Here is a 17024-nt window from a genome sequence, read left to right as displayed (position 1 = left end):
AAAAAAAAACAGTAAAGAAATAAATTTTCAATTCCAATAATATAATTTCCGGTCAAGTAAATTCTCAGCCTAATCCTACAGCAGTTTTAAATTCCACTAAATATCCATCATCTATCTGTGGTCTTTGAAAACATCTGGGTTTAATGTTCGTATACACACACTTTAGGTTCAAAAATTATATACTTATAACTAATATAAAAAGTCTATCAAAAGTCTATTACAACGCAACAATTTAAAGCCTGCACAGATTCAGAAATCTAGATTTTATCGTCATTCACATGGCATTTTTTTTAGACTAATTTAGAAATGAAAGAGTAATGAATAAGAAAACTAGGAGTAAAGTAAAGTTATATTGACAAACTAAGTATACTAGAATTTTTATGTGTTACCTAAGCTAGTGAGAGATAGTAAAGCGAATATCTATTCTTGAAATTGACTTTTAAAAAACACTTACATGATTTAGATACATGACTCTAAATCTAGATAAGTGGCTAAAAAGGAATAACTCATATCGAGGGAAATTCTATCATAACAAACATACAACAAATTTCATCGTACTGTTCATCAGTACTGTTTACCACAGTAATAAGACTAAACTAATATCAATTGGAATGAAAGATTTTATACACCATATATGGAGCAACAATTATCGCTACATAATTATGTCACAATAGAAATATTATTTATTTTATTTGTAAACATATTGGAATTTCTAAAGGCCAATATTTACGAATAAATGACATCTATACACATCATTGAAGAGAATAAACTAATCATATCTCAACAAGAAAGCGAGGTCAATGATATAATAAAATTTCTATTAAATTTACTTCCTTCCTTTCATTAAACTATATAGTAAAGTATATATTAAATGAAGTTCCAGAATATTCTCTACTTTCGTTAAACAAGTTTGAGTACTGAAACTGACAATAACTATAACCAATCTGAATTAGCTCAACAAAATTTTTAATTTAAATTTATTAAGCGATAAGTTTTAATAAAAAAAAACAACTATGAAAAAATGCATTAATCTAGAAATTAATGGACAAATTTATATCTTGTATAAATTAATATATTATTTATAATTTGTTGCTAACCTAGTTAACAAATGTAAATTAATTAAAATCAGTTACGAGTATTTACATTTATTCAGTATACAGAAAATAACAAAATTTTTAAAAGGGTATTATTAATATATTTATCGAATTAAAGTTAAAGTTATATATACTAAGTAATTATAGCTTACTATATCTATTTTGTTGTACTTCCACCGATTTTTTTTATATGAAATCATTAACAGGACAAGAGTTTTAGACGTTTTGTGGTAGTAAATACTAAGATTATTTTTTCATTAAAAAAATACAAATTATTTAATAAAAAAAAATAAAATTTAATTATAAAAAAAATAGAAGTGTTTTATCAAAAAAAAAAAATACAATTTATTTATTTAAAAAAATATTCCAGCAAAATCGATTATATATCGATTATTTGACATAAAGCTAATAACATACCCCATAGTAAGATTTAACTAAGCTAAGAATTTTAATAATTAAATTATTAACTACCACAGATAATATATGGTGGTATACAAAAAAAATTTTGATGAGAATCTTGTCAAGCTAAAAGATAAGTCTGTGTGATAGATAATAATATATGCTAACACTATATAATTTATAAAATGTCTTAAAAAGAATTATCACTTCCTATATAGATTATATATTGCAGTAGATTTATTTACTAATTTAAAAAGTATTATTTTATTTTCAATTGCTTTTAATAGTTTTTATGGAAGATATTGAAAGCACGTTAAGCCGTGTCTAGACCGACATATTTCTAATGTTAAAATAGGTTTAATATGTTTTAGCAAAAGAAACTGGTTGTAAACTCGTTTCATTACAATGTCATTGTTGTATTACAGTATTAATGTACTAATATATATTATATACTTGATATACTAAAATATATTTCTCTTTTTACAGAGAAACATATTTGAAAGTATAATTTTCTTTTTCTTTTCTGTTTTTAGTGATAGTCACAATGTCTTCACATATATCGTGAATGGAAATTTAATACTTTAGTTGCAAAATTAGCTTTTGCACCTTTGTTGTGCTTGTGATCAGTAACGCAGACAAAATATGAACACAACAGCTGATTTTTAAACATATTAAATGTTAAATGAGTTTAATGTGTTTGTTTATAAGTAGCTCAACAAAAGCATCTGGACAATGAATACTTTAACAGTAGATAGTACTCGATTATCTATTTGGAATGTCGAATTTCAATATAGATACGATATAATGACAAATTTTATCGACTAAAAAAATAATTGCTAGCTGCAAATATAGACAAATAGGTTTCCTATTACTTATCCAATAATTTGAAAGAAAGCCTCCGCCTATAGATTCTTCAACGTTCCTTGAATGTGTTTTAATTTATGCAATACATCAACTTTATATAAGCTTATATTAATTTTAATTTTTTAATTTACTTTACTTTCAATAGAGAATTCTTGTGTTTTCCAATCAAAGTATTACTTATGAATCATAGAAATTTATCTCCAAATAAAAATTGACAGAAAAAATTTCTTTCAAAATATGTTTGTAAAGCTACTTGCAATCAAAAATGTTCACTTGATCATCTACTAAAGTACCATCAAATATATTTAGATAGCAATTTAGTTGGTCTGAATTGATCGGAATAATGTATTATAAACAATTTTTCTAAAATATTTAATAATACTTTGATATAAATAAAATTTACTAATTGACAACAGATTTAGGAATGTTAATGACACAAAAAAAAAACTAACACAAAAAAAAACTAAGATTTCTTTTTAACTAAAAATAATTTAAAATTAATTGAAATTAAAGTTATTTGTTTTTATTACTTAAATGAAAGTATTTTATACATATAAACACAATTTTTGTAAATGTTTTTATTTTATATTTATCACAAAGCCTTCTACGTCTATTTCTATTATGTATTGCTTGCAGCTTCTACGTCAGAAGAATGAATTGACACGTACGATCATAATTTAAATAAAAGCAATTTCAATTTCAACTAACTTTTTAGCAAATGTAAGATATAAACCAATAGACTTTTGTTATACTTTGTCTAAATATGACTTTGCATACTAACCTATTATGAACACTTTTCTAATTGTTACGAGTATTATCGGAATACTTAACAAACAAATATTGAACCATGGTAATATCTCACAACGAAACTGGGTATGTATAGAGATGCAAACTGAAGATTCTACGAAGAGAATGAGCGGCCACAAATGTGCTGTTAGAATACACTGCGCCAACGGACAAACGGAATAGACTCTTGGGAATGTATATTCTTACGAAAGAGCCAATAAAACTATGTAAAGTGGGTTCTATACTACTTTTAAGTAAACCCTTAACATTAATAATTTTATCTCACAACTTATTAAAATATCAGATAAACTCTAATACATCACCTGGTGTAAGTAGAAAACCAAAATTTAATGAAGTTAACATAAGTAGCTAAGAATTTGTTTCACACAAAATTAGCTCGTATACCTTACGGAAAACCATTCAACAGATACATGCTTGTAACAGTAATCGTCAGTTAAATTATTAGTTCTATTTAATATGTCATGTCTTGCATAAAACGTCATCTTGCTCTTGTCATTTTGGCACAAAAGACTAATCAATATTAATGACTTTTTCGATTGTTAAATCGAAAATTCACTCTAGATTTAATCACGATTTGCCCAAACTAACATTTTTAAAGTAATCTAACATTTTGGTATTTTTTAGTAGTTGTATTAGTAAACATTTATATTTTTCATATAAACATTTTTCGAATCAAATCACTTTTATTTTTCTAATCATATAAAGCAGCTGTTAATTTAAGAGTAATCTTATTACTCTAGCAAAATATCTAGAGTGTTATAAATTAATCTCGAGTGTTAAACATTTCGCTCGAAATTCACCAATCAAAAATTAAAAAATTGACCCAAATGCTAATCACGATTGAAAAAGTTATCCCAGATATACCAATCGGAAACGTCTTAAGTGAAAGTCAGCTTTATAACAAGCCAAATAATACTCCATAAATTCGCTTATTTTTCGCTTAGTTTTGTTTATATCAAAATTAATAAAGTGTATCTATAAATGTATCTTTAACACATTGTTTACAAAGATTATATAAAAAATTTTACGATATTAAAAATATCTAGAGTGTTTTAAATTAATCTCAAGTGTTATACATTTCGCCTAAGATTAATCATTCAAAAATGAAATCTCAGGTGAAAAAGTTACCCTAAATTTTCCAATCGAAAACGACATAAGGTACCTACAGATGTAATCTCAATCCACATTCACAAAAGTAAATAATCTAAGCAAAAAACTACGGTAATAATACATTAAGTATATAACAATTATATATCCAAATATAGTACAGTTTATCTTTTGTTAAATAAATTACTCATTAGTTTAACTTTATTTATGCGTAGTGTGAAGATGAAAAAAAAATTTAATCGGTAATTTAAAATTTTAATTTTTATTCACAAAGCATTTGCTTAATCTCAATAAGTAATTTACTTAAATGCTTAGTAAAGGCTTCAAATCATTTCATGAGCGGTTAAACCACTTACTACGGTTGAACCCTGACTCATTAACGGATTAAAATATATGACCAATTACTGTGTTGAACAGCTTAACTTCTTTTAATTTAGTTTGGTTTAGCACTCTTAATTATTTCCAAAAATAGACATTGAAGGTAGTAGCAAAAAAAAAAAGAATTATGTATTTTTTTAAAATGATTTTAATAGCAGTTAAAAATAAGTAAAATTTCAACTAAAACATTTATACGACTTCAATAACCTGGAATAAGTATAATAAGAAGCTACAACATTCTAAAACGAAGGGGTTTGCAGTGAATTAAAATACAAATAAAGCAATTTTTATCGATTGCTTAGAAAAATCTATGCTATACTTGCTCGATATAATGATAATCTGTCTTATAATTGAAGGAACATAAATTTCTGAACTAATATTTCTCAAAACATTTACTCTTGTCGATGACTGAACACTTGTGTTGAAGTTTACTTTATAGTTGATAAAAACTCAGTAGAGATTGCCTAGACAATCTATTCTTATGAAATAAACCGTTTCACTTTAGTGCTCAGTCATATATTAAACTAAATAATAAAAATAACCTTCTACAACAAAGGTGAGCTAGAACTATATTTTCAAGAGCTAGTAGTCACTACAATCAAATCAACGCCTATTCCAAGCCTAGACTTCTGCTTCGGTAATAATATTCGTGCGTTTTTATTCACATTAATACTGTACAATGAACTACAAAAAAAGTACAGTAGATATCGCTTGAATTTGGAAAATCCAAACAAAATGTGTTTTTTTTATTTAAATTGCCATGACTTCTATAAAAACAAGTACATTTGATTGTAGTTTATTGAAGATTTTGACACTTTCTAGTAAAGAGTACTAAAGGCCGCAAGAACTCCAAGAGCTTCACATTTTTTGGAATTGTTGTGAACATCCTGAAGGAGCTTCATATTCTTTGAGATAAATTTTTATATATATCGCCATTACTATCCGGAATAGTTGAATAGGATTTACTAGGAAATCTCTGTAAAAAACATCTATGTAAAAATTTTCAATGTTACACATCCAACATTTAAGGCGTAGTATTATTGCAAATAGCAAAAATGCTTTGCTACTTCCTGATCATTGGAGTGTATTTTAATCAAAGGTGCTCGATATTAGAAAAACTATAGCTTATCTGTAAGCAGATCATACATTTTATAAGAAAATATACATACATTCAGACAGTTAAGGTGTTTTAAAATTCTTAAGTTCAAACCAAAACGGGTTTTAATTTGATCTAAACAAAATGTCAAAGCAGTTTAGCGTTTCTGTAGTCTGAGTTCCCAATCATAGGGATATTTTCGGCAACTGCAATGCAGAAGAACAGATCTAAAATTCTTTCTGTGTTGAATAATTTGATAAAAGATGGTAAGACTCAACGATGTGCAGGTATCTATATAAAAGTTAGTCGCGTTTTTTTAATTGAAATGCCTCGTAAAGATATCACTCTTGTGGTAGGTTTGCGAATGGGTCACAGTCGGTCAGGGCACCATGTTAGAAGTTTCTCAATCTCACTTTCAATCATTCCTGTCGTAATTATAGAGAAGAAAATGAAAGTATGTCATATCTGGTTAGTTACTGTCCTACGTATACGTATACGTAGCGTTGATTTATTATTTTAAGGGTTTTTTTGACGATTTTGGTTAACAGCAGACATCATTCTATGGAGGATTATAGGTTTTGCCAAAGATTTAAGATGGTTTTTCAACCTTTAAGATTTATATATGGTAGCAATAGAACTAAATGGATATCTAGCATCGCCTAAACTATATAATCAAGCATAACCTAAAAATACTCTGATGCATTTTCAAGAAAACTATAATATATAAAAGTCATCACTTAACTAATAAAATGAAAAATTATAAAAAGGAATAAACCAACAATAAAACTTTCAGATTATTGTAGTTCAAAAGAAGTTCAAAAGAATAATATGTACTATTGGATTATTAGAGATTGTGATTATTGTTATAGTAGTACTCTATTAAATATACTAAAATTACTTAATATGTAAAAGTTATCATTATGTCTTAATACGAAGTGATTTATTTTTGAAGAGATAAGTAGTTTATAATTGTGTTTTGTTTATTGGTTTAATTGTCTGTCAATATAGTTAATATTTCTCTTAAACTTCAAATCTTGTATTTCAAATCATTTTATTTAGAACAAAAAAAAACCCGCTGTTGCATTTAATATAAGTATATTTTCGTTATTCTTATCAATGGTTAAGTGATAAAGAGGCTAATAGCCTCTTTTCTGATTAAAACAGTAAATATAGCGAAAGGAGATACATAGAATGCAAATAAAAATAAAAAAAAATAATGCATATGATAACCAACACAATGGACAGTAAATAAGCTGCAACAAATGCCGTATTCAAAAACAAATCAGTTTCAATTAAAAGTACACATACTATAATGTACTTAAATATAGTTAAATAGATTGGATATTTGCAAGGGTTTTTCATAAAAATGCATATATGTAAGTTAGCAACACACATGATATGCCATACATATATACTAACCATAGGAATTCAGCATCATATAGGCGCTCATATTAGCAGCAGCACAGTACGACAAATTGTAACGAACGAAAACCGACCAATAATAATGTAAATACGAAATGAAACGAATAAAAACGAATAAAAACGATTAAAAACGAATCCGTACGAATTGGTACCGACGTTAAAATTATTTTCAAAGTTTAATTTTTCAAAATTATAAATTTTTGTTTGTATTGAATTCTTACAGTACTTTTCGAAAACGAAAATTTCTAATATAATTTTAAATGCTACGAGATACACGAAATTGACGAAAAAAAATTTTCGTACTTTTTTAAATTAAATTAAAATTTAGCTAAAAAAATATGTTTTTATTAAACTAAAGAAATGCGAAAAAGTTTACTTTTTAAATCACAGAAAATTTTGAATTTTTTCGTAAGAAAAAAAATTTGTTTTTTATGAAAAGTTTTGATTTTATACTTAAACTTTACTTCTTTTGTTACGTTTTTTTTTCTTTTTTGGTTTGCTTTTATATTTTATTTAATAAAATTATAAATTTTTTTTTTGCATATAGTTCATGAATAAAAATGTATGTTTGATATATGTATATAAATGTATTTATATAGTATGTGTTTATTTATAGATATAATTATATAGGTATGTACTTATGCACATGTATATAAAATATCGCAGGCAGTATAAAAGTTTATCTTAAATAATTATATTTTTTTTTGTGTAATTAAAAATATTGCATTTAAAAGTTGTGTTAGCAAGCGAAAGATATTAAATTTTACACCGTATTAAACCGTAGCCGCGGTGTCGTTTGCTGCTGTAACTGCTGCTGTTGTTGATGCTGCAGTTGATAATCCTGCTACTGTTGCTGGCGGAAAATTTAACGCCGCTTCACCAGCTTCTGTGAGTTGAACACAATTTCACGGTTCCAGGTGTAACGATATCCGCAATGAGGTATCATGCTCACGGTTGAACTTGCAACACCAAACAGTTTGCCGTACTGATCGTACTGGTCTGAAAGGAGAACGTGCACGATCGTCCTCACCGTCAACGGGACTTAAGTAATTACATTAACTGAAACCGTAGTTCAAGAAAATGCTACAGTCCACTTAGACGCGTTTCCGTAACAGAAATTTGCAATTGTCGATTGCAAAATGCGGAGCACGAACAAATTTATAATGCATAAAGTAAAACTGTCTGTGTCGAACTGTTCAAAGCCCAAAGGATATTAACGGAAGTTTAAAAAGAGCAAATAAATTGTTTTAATATCCGGTTAAAATAAAACTTAAACTGTGTGTATAAAAGTCACGTAAACCGAAATAATTTTTTTTTCAAAATTTTTATATTTTTTCTTTATTTTATAAAAATCGCTTTTACTTTACTTTAGCGTCTATTAAACACTAAACTACGAAAAACGTGTTAATCTATTTTTGAACTGTTTATAAAATTTTTAAAATTGTTTTTTTGTATAAATTAAATTTATGTTTAACTCAAGACAAATTTAAAAAAAAATTGTATAAAGCCACGTTTTCAGACAAACAAAACAAATCATCGATGGAAAAATACCGACGGTTTAGATTCAAAAATCTATTTAGAGATACAAAGATCTAAAACTTTGTATGAAACAAACGAGAAAGAAATAACTTTTGTACGCGATCGCCGAAACACTGCAAATGATCGTAAGATTCGAACTGAGCGTTTATCGGTTTGTTGCCTTTGATTTTGATTAAGTAAACGTCCATCGTGCTGTGCTATCAATGTTCGACATACGAACATACAAACAAAAACAATTTAAGATCTTCGTACATTGCTTTTTGTTGTTTTTGCATTAAGATTCGTTCGTGTACGATCAACAACAAGAAATACATTAACGACAGCAAACACACACAGGAGAGGTTATGAGCACCAGTGAGAGTGATAAAAAGGCCAAAAACACAATTTAAAAAAAGAAAATAAAGTCAAAATCAAAAAGTAAAAATCAAAAACAATATCAATGTTGTTTACAATAACAAAAATCAGCACAAAATCAAACTGTCTACATTTGTGATGTCAAAGCAAAACAGGAGTTATCAGTTGAAAATAAATTCACAAACGCACACACAACAAAAGCAACAACAAAATAACAATTGTTGTACAAACACACACACACGCACACAATCGTTCACCTACAATATGTGAAGAGCGCTTACATATAAAAATATTAAAAACAAAAAAAAAACAAAATCATCTAAAAAGACCAACAACCTGTTTTAGCTAACATGACTCAAATTCGGCTCAAATCAATATCAACAAGACCAAAAACAGCAACAACAATAATAAAATTAAAAACAACAACAACACTAATAACAAGAGCAGTGTAAATAAATAGGAACAAAAGTAAATTTATAAACAGCTTGAGCTCGTTTTACATGTTTACAAAGGTAAATGTTAACGCAATTATTTACTTGTGTGCGAATATGCAGGCAATATAAATAAATTATAAATTTTATTGAGCTCGTGTCTTGTTGCCAATGCATTTCTTGGATTTAATTTTGATTTGATTTTTTTTGTTTTTTTTTTCTTTTTTTACTTTTCTGATACTGACAAACTATTGGAGGGTAAAAAACCAAAAAAAAAAACACAATAAAAAGCCCAAAAAAAAGAATAAATAAGACCCAAAAGAAAACAAACAAACAAAAAGAAACCAAAAAAAAAAACTAAAAAAAACAAAAAAAAAACTAAAAAAAACAAAAAAAACAAAAAAAAACTAAAAAAAGAAGAAACTAAAAAACAAAAAAAAAAAGAAACTAAAAAAAAACAAAAAAAAGAAACTAAAAAAAAAACAAAAAAAAAGAAACTAAAAAAAAACAAAAAAAAAAGAAACTGAAAAAAACAAAAAAAAAAGGAAAAAAGAAGAAAAAAGAAGAAAAAAAGAAGAAAAAAAGAAGAAAAAAAAACAAAAAATAACAAAAAAATTCAAAAAAAAAATACAAAAAGAATCAAAAAAAATAACATAAATTAAAAAACAAAACAACAACAAAAGCAAAACAAAAAACACAAAAAAATAACAACAATAAAAAACGAAAAGAAAAAACCTATGAACAATTTTGACTATCTATGTTATTGTTGCAAAAAATATTCCCACCTACTCTTTAATGTTAAACAGTAAAAAACGAAATTATGGAAAACCTAATAGGCTTTTTTCAAAATCTTTAATCAGTAAAATTAATTACGAGCAACAGTTATTATTATCAGACCACAGTTCCCATTTTTTATATTTCATTCTATTTTCATGAAGTGGAAGCAACACTGGAAGAAAAATTGGCAAGTGTACAATCTGTCCCAGATCCGCAGAGACTGGAAATCATAATGTCAGTAAAGCAGAATCAAGATAAATAGAATTATTCATAATAACTTTATACCACTCGTTCATACAGTGAACAGTATTACAGTATTAAATGGCAATTCTACAGGCCAGAATTGAAGGAAACCGACTGAAGTATTGCTAAAATATATCATGGAACATAAATTCCTAATATAATAAAAAAGATCATTTTTATCAATCCACTCACTCTCTATTCACCTAATCAACCTGAATTGACTGGGTACGACTTCTAATTATTCCGCAAACTAAAATTGATGAAAAACGAAATATTTTAGATACCCACCCACAGTCATCCATGTATATCAGCTTCGACCATATACAAAAGACAATTTTGATTGATAACTATTTTTCGAAAAATTTATTAAACATTTCCAGTGTTGCGTTAAGCTTAGAAGAAGATTGTTTTGCACAAGCAAAAGTAAACAAACTTTTGAGACTAGACTTATCGGATCTAGATCAGAGTGGAAATATTTAAGTTGAATCATAAAAATAAATTATGTTTTGTTTTTAATAAAGAATAAAATAAAGTTTGCGAAATTAAATCACTTAGTTCAAGTCATAGTAAGGGAATTTTAATCAAGATATTTAATCTAGTGTGTTCAGAACAATTAAATGAAGTACTCAATTTTTGTTTCAATTTGGTAGTCGTCATGGCTAGAAGTCACAAATTTCATTTGAATTGATTGATCATTCTTATTTTTAACTATATCTAAAAAGTTTGGATATAGATATATATATAAGATAAAAGAATAAAAATTCCATTTTAATTGAAAGGTGATATCTACTTTAAATCATTATTTTAACGACCGTTCAGTAATACACAATTAAAAGCAGTTAATGAAGTTGGAACACAATTAAGAAACGAGGTAAGAGAAGATTGTGACAAAAAATTAATAACAAAAAATTAATTTTTATGAGATTTTAGAAAACCTCTCGCGTATATCTTTTTCTTTCTTTTTTTTAGACAAATACTGATACACTAGTACAAAAATGTAATCCTTTAATATAAATAAATACAATATACGTAAGTAACAACAATATAAAAACTATTAGAAAAATTTATTTGTTTTCCAACACTTTTACGGTGTCTTAAAACAACGAGATTAGGGCCACCCTGATCTGCAGTTCATTAGGGCCACCCTGTATATATTAAAACCGAATCTCACTGTTTTAATTATCAACTTTTACCGAATTTTAAAATTAAAGAAATAAACCTTACAAAACAAAATATGCGAAGTTAAGTAAAAATGTTCTGAAATTATATTTAAATTTCCTTCTAAATATAATTCAATTTACATGGTATAAAAAGTGCTAATAAATTCGAAATAAGTATATTTTAAGAAAAATTAAGAGTTTTTAAGGAGTGGTGGTAATGGACAGGCAATGCAAAAAACAAAATTCCAATGTAGACTGGATGCTTTCATTGATCTTCAACTCGAATGGTCATGCGGTAGTATAAATGCCACTTTGAAGATAAAATTTGCTAAACCACTTTAGTATATTTTTTATCAATTGCAGCTTCAGTTAAAATAAAAATAAGTATACTAAAATAATTATATTAATAAAATAATTATATTCGGTAATAAAAAAAAATTATAAGAGTCAATATTAAATAGTAAAATCATAAATAATACTAAAAACAGGTACTTTGAAGTATATTCGATTTCGAATAGTCGGATCGAACATTTCAAATGTTCGAACATTATTTTAATTATTTTAATTTGTTTATAAAAAGTTTCAGGAAATACAAGCTGTTTTACTTCATATGCTTAAAATTAATATATTAATATTTTTTTAAATATTTTACACAAGTTAATTAAAATAGTTCTAAAAAAAATTAGAAATAAATTTGAAAGTAGTCAAAAATTTGTTATTGCAAACTATGTCAAAGTAATTTTCTTACATGTAATTATAATAAATTACATATATTATTTTTCAAACAAATTATTGAATTATCACATTTACTTAATTGAAAATTAAGTTAGAATGTGACCATGAATTGACCCACTCCAAGGTATTTCGACACTAAATCTTTAAAAAAGAGAATGTTCAAAAAAACCGTATAAAAAGGCTGGTTAAACAGACATGATCTTATCAATTACCCATACTAAATTAAAAAGTCTATTATTTTATATTCGTATAATAAGTAAACAGGGGTTGGGAAAAAATTTTGTGATAATTAATTCACGTATACGCAATTTATTAAATTGTTGAAGAATAAAAAAAATTATTTTATATATACTCAAAATAAGATTTATAGTATTATACACATGTACATAATTTTGAATACTAACTGTAAATATATTAAAAATATAATTAAGAAATAAAACAAAACATTTATAATAGTTATATTCTTTAATTCAGTAAAATTTACTTCGTTTAAAATATAAAAATACTTTCTATATTGAATTTTTAATCTGTGCCATAGAACTAGAAATTGATAACTAAGAAAGAAATATAACATATTTTATTGGAGATAGAATTCAAATGCTATATATAAGTGCTAATCTGTCTTCAGTATGAAATACGTATAGATTACAATAGCGTGCCTAACTGAAGTCATGATATAGCCATGAGCTCAGCAGTTACTTATAACGAATGCATTTGTCTATTCTCGTCATGTGTCCATATTGTAGTCTTGGTTAATAAAGTAATCAGAATATCTCTGTACCCTCCCCCACCCACTCATCACCTTTTTTTCTCCACCTATATTTATTTTTTACATTCACATCCATCTTAAATATGGCAGATCCTGAACTACCACAACAAAATTAAAGTTCAGAGCAAAACGAAAATATTGACTGTTTTTAATCTTGAAGATCCTAAATTGAGTTGTACGAGTATCTATCTATATTTGTTGCTTTCATACTGAGTATCTTTTACATACATACTGAAAACTCGATTAAACGCACGTTCTCATGTTGCTAACCCCCAGTTTTTAAAATTTCTTACAAAGTAAGTACTTTCAGTAGCCTAGAACTAACATTTATTTCGCAACGAAAAATTGACATAAAACTTTGTGTAAAAAATAAAAGAATTGAAATAAAAGAATGACATAAAATAATTTTTTTTTATTATAGATTTTATGTCAATTTTTTCTGCGAAATGGATACTAGTACTTGGCTAAATGGACAGTTGTTCTAGCTGGGTAGAATTACTGGAGAGCTTTTAATGTCTAGTGTTTACGTGATTAGAAACTAACGAGATTACTTTAATTGTGCGCACTATAAGTGTTTTATATAGACGAATTTTTTTTTTATGGTATATTGGCAATTCTGACAGTATCGTACGTGTTAACTACCTATAGCTGTAATACAAAATTTTGTTTATTAAATGAAAAAACACTTTCTACGTAGTAGAAATCAAGTGCATTGAAGCATTTAAAATCGTAAAGAAGACTAGAAAATTATAAATGGTTCATATTCTTTCAAAACTATCAAGAAAACTATAAAATTGAAGCGAAGCCAGGTACGTTACTAAACAATTGCTAAACAATTGAATTTTAATACAAAAGTAATAGAAAGCGGCAAGATATATATTCAATTATTATTATTATTTATACATACCATAAATAATCATTTACTGAATTAATCTCATGCTATGAAAGAAATCGTAGCAAATATTGCTGCAATAACGCAACAATGGCAAAAAAAAAAATTAATTTTAAAGTTATAGCTTAAATATATATAAATAAATAAAAAATATAAAAATTATAAATAAATATATATAAATAAATATATATAAATAAATATATATAAATAAATATATATAAATAAATATATATAAATAAATATATATAAATAAATATATATAAATAAATATATATCAATAAATAAAGATATGAATAAATCAATTTTAAATAATTATTAATAAAATTTAAAATTTAAAAAATATATACATTACATATAAATATACAAAATATATATTTTAAAATATTTTTATAAAGACAGTATAGTATATCAATACATTTACGTTTACGCCATATAAAAAATGAAGTTACAAATAATTGTTTAATTTTTACAAATTTTAGTTAAATGATTTATCATTAATTTTTATTTTAATTTTAATGTATTTTATTTTATATATAAAAAAAGTTTGTACACGAAAATCTGACAATCGAAAGATCTGAGCAATAGAAAATCTTTCATTTAGTCTTTAAAAAGACCGAAAACACCTTTCACTCTTGCAAAAGACCGCTACCAGTGCAAGAAAAATCTTTCAAACGATCTTTTGCAAGATTTTTGAGTGTGATGAGCTGAAAGATCGTTGCCAGAATTGACCTGTTAATAAAGACTTTTTTTGCAAATTTAAAAACTTTTTATTTTATTTATAACTGAGATAGTTTTTTAATATATTGATTGATATATTGATCTAATATTTATCCGGCTCCGCAAAATAAAAGAAATACAACAGTGATTTGTAGTCAAATTTCATTTTGTTTTAAAAATCGCCTTTATTTGAGCGTTGATCTGTCATTTTTTCACTATATTTTTATATATATATATATTTTTTTTTTGAAAAAAATTATTCTTCTGATTATTATTTAAAAATCATTTTTGTATAATTTAGAGTTCGTTTGCCTTCAAACTCAATTGTCCTTGACGGCGAGCAAGTAATTTAAAAGTATACACACATAAGCACATGTAAATATCAAGAGTACGTTTGTGCAAATCTTAATAGAAATGCGATACAAACGCCTGACTAGGTAGGTATTAAGACCTTAGAACAACAACAACTGTAAGACATTCTCAATACTTAAAAGAAAAAAAATTTGCTCCATATATATTTTTTATGTGTTGTTGTTGTTTTTTTTTTATTTTTGATTCTCTATTGAGTTTGAATAATTAATATGAAATTAAAATTATAATTAAATATTTTTTTTTTTTTGATTTTCTTGACTTGACACTTAGCTTGTAAAATCAAAAACAATCTTAATTTGTAAAATTATATATATATATATATATATGGCAAAATATCTCCTTTATTTTAGTAATAAAATTTATATGCAATTGCAAAAACAAAGTAATAACCACAAATTAGTAACAATGGTAAATACGTAACAGTAAATGAAAAACAACGAAATTAAAATGAAACAATACAGCAATAAAAACAAAACACGTAATTAGGTGGCAACCCAACACTTGTTGGACAACTTATATAATTACAGATACGAACTGAACAAATCGTCGTATGCTGTGCGATCAATTTAATATTTACAACAGTAAACAAAACCAAAGAGAACAACAAATATAATAGTTATTATATATACATAGTATACATAGTAATAAAAACAATAACAACTTATTTTATAACGTCATTAACAAACGTTTGGGATGGGATGCAAATTTAACAAGTTATTCCGAGAAGTGTTTACAACAGTACACATGTTTGCATATTTAACATATATGCATATGTATCTGTAAGATACGTATTTGCATTGCAATTTCACTTTAAAATAGTTCAGATATTTAAAATATCTTGTTTACGACTGACTACAAAACGACTATATAAACTCATCTACTGCCTTTCAAAAAGAGAAAATCTCAATTGTTTACAATGAGCGTGAAATACAGTGATAACATATATATGAGTATATACGTATATATTACAAATAAACACGCAGAAATGTAAAACAACTAGAAAAAAAATATATACCAACTAGTCGAAGAAATCGGAGAACAATATTTGTGCTATTCGTAAGTTCAAGAAGTTGTGTAGAAAATCTTTATGAAAAGAGAAATTTTATAAAAGTAATTCAAAAAAAATTAAAAAATCACAACACAAAAATAAAATTCTTATTTGAAAAAAAAAAAAAAATAATCTTCATACAATCAAATATTATTATTTAATAAAAGGGCTTTGACCACGTAATAGATAAATAAAAAAATTTTTCAATTATTAAATTTATTTTTCATCATAGTTCCCCTTTTCCGAACTAGAAACTTACTCTAATTGTATACCCAGGAGATATTTTTTGGAAACAAATTGTGGAAATTTCTTCGAAATCCACAATTTGTTCATCAATCTCAGAGATAACATCAGGACTTCAATTGATTTTTTCCCAGCAAGTACTTCGAAATCCAAAATTTATTGATCAATCTCAGAGATAACATCAGGACTCAATTGATTTTTTCCCAGCAAGAACTTCAAAGTCCACAATTTATTCAACAATGTTATAGATAACAACAGGACTTCAATTGATTTTTTCCCAGCAAGAACTTCATTAATCTCAGAGATAACATCAGGGCTTCAATTGATTTTTTCTCAGCAAAGACTTCAAAGTCCACACTTTATTCATCAATGCCAGAGATAAAATCAGGAATTCAATTTATTTTTTCTCAGCAAAGACTTGAAAATCCACAATTTATTCATCAATGTCAGAGATAACATCAGGGCTTCAATTGATTTTTTCTCAGAAAGAGAAATTTTATCAAATTTCAAAATAACTAAGTACAATTGATGTGGTATTATATTATAATGTAATTCGATAAATTTTCTGTCGTAATTA

At 25.9% G+C, this 17024-nt stretch overlaps 1 protein-coding gene across 2 annotated transcripts in view; it reads right to left on the bottom strand.

Annotated features, from left to right (window-relative positions):
* LOC119687054 (myb-like protein AA) overlaps nt 1-17024 on the bottom strand; it is a 49385-nt gene that overhangs the window by 11563 nt on the left and 20798 nt on the right. Inside the window, exon 1 of one of the 2 annotated variants that reach the window (XM_038101210.1) lies at nt 7165-7322. The exons of the other annotated variant lie outside the window; for it this stretch is intronic. Within the exon in view, the coding sequence (XP_037957138.1) occupies nt 7165-7195 (31 nt within the window). The 5' untranslated portion in view covers nt 7196-7322. Of the gene's footprint in view, nt 1-7164; nt 7323-17024 lie in introns of those variants that run through there. 2 annotated transcript variants of the gene reach the window in all.

Source organism: Teleopsis dalmanni, chromosome X, assembly GCF_002237135.1.
Source record: "Teleopsis dalmanni isolate 2A chromosome X, ASM223713v2, whole genome shotgun sequence".
In the NCBI taxonomy this organism is placed as follows: Eukaryota; Metazoa; Arthropoda; class Insecta; order Diptera; family Diopsidae; genus Teleopsis; species Teleopsis dalmanni.
This window is presented reverse-complemented; position numbering and strand designations above follow the sequence as displayed.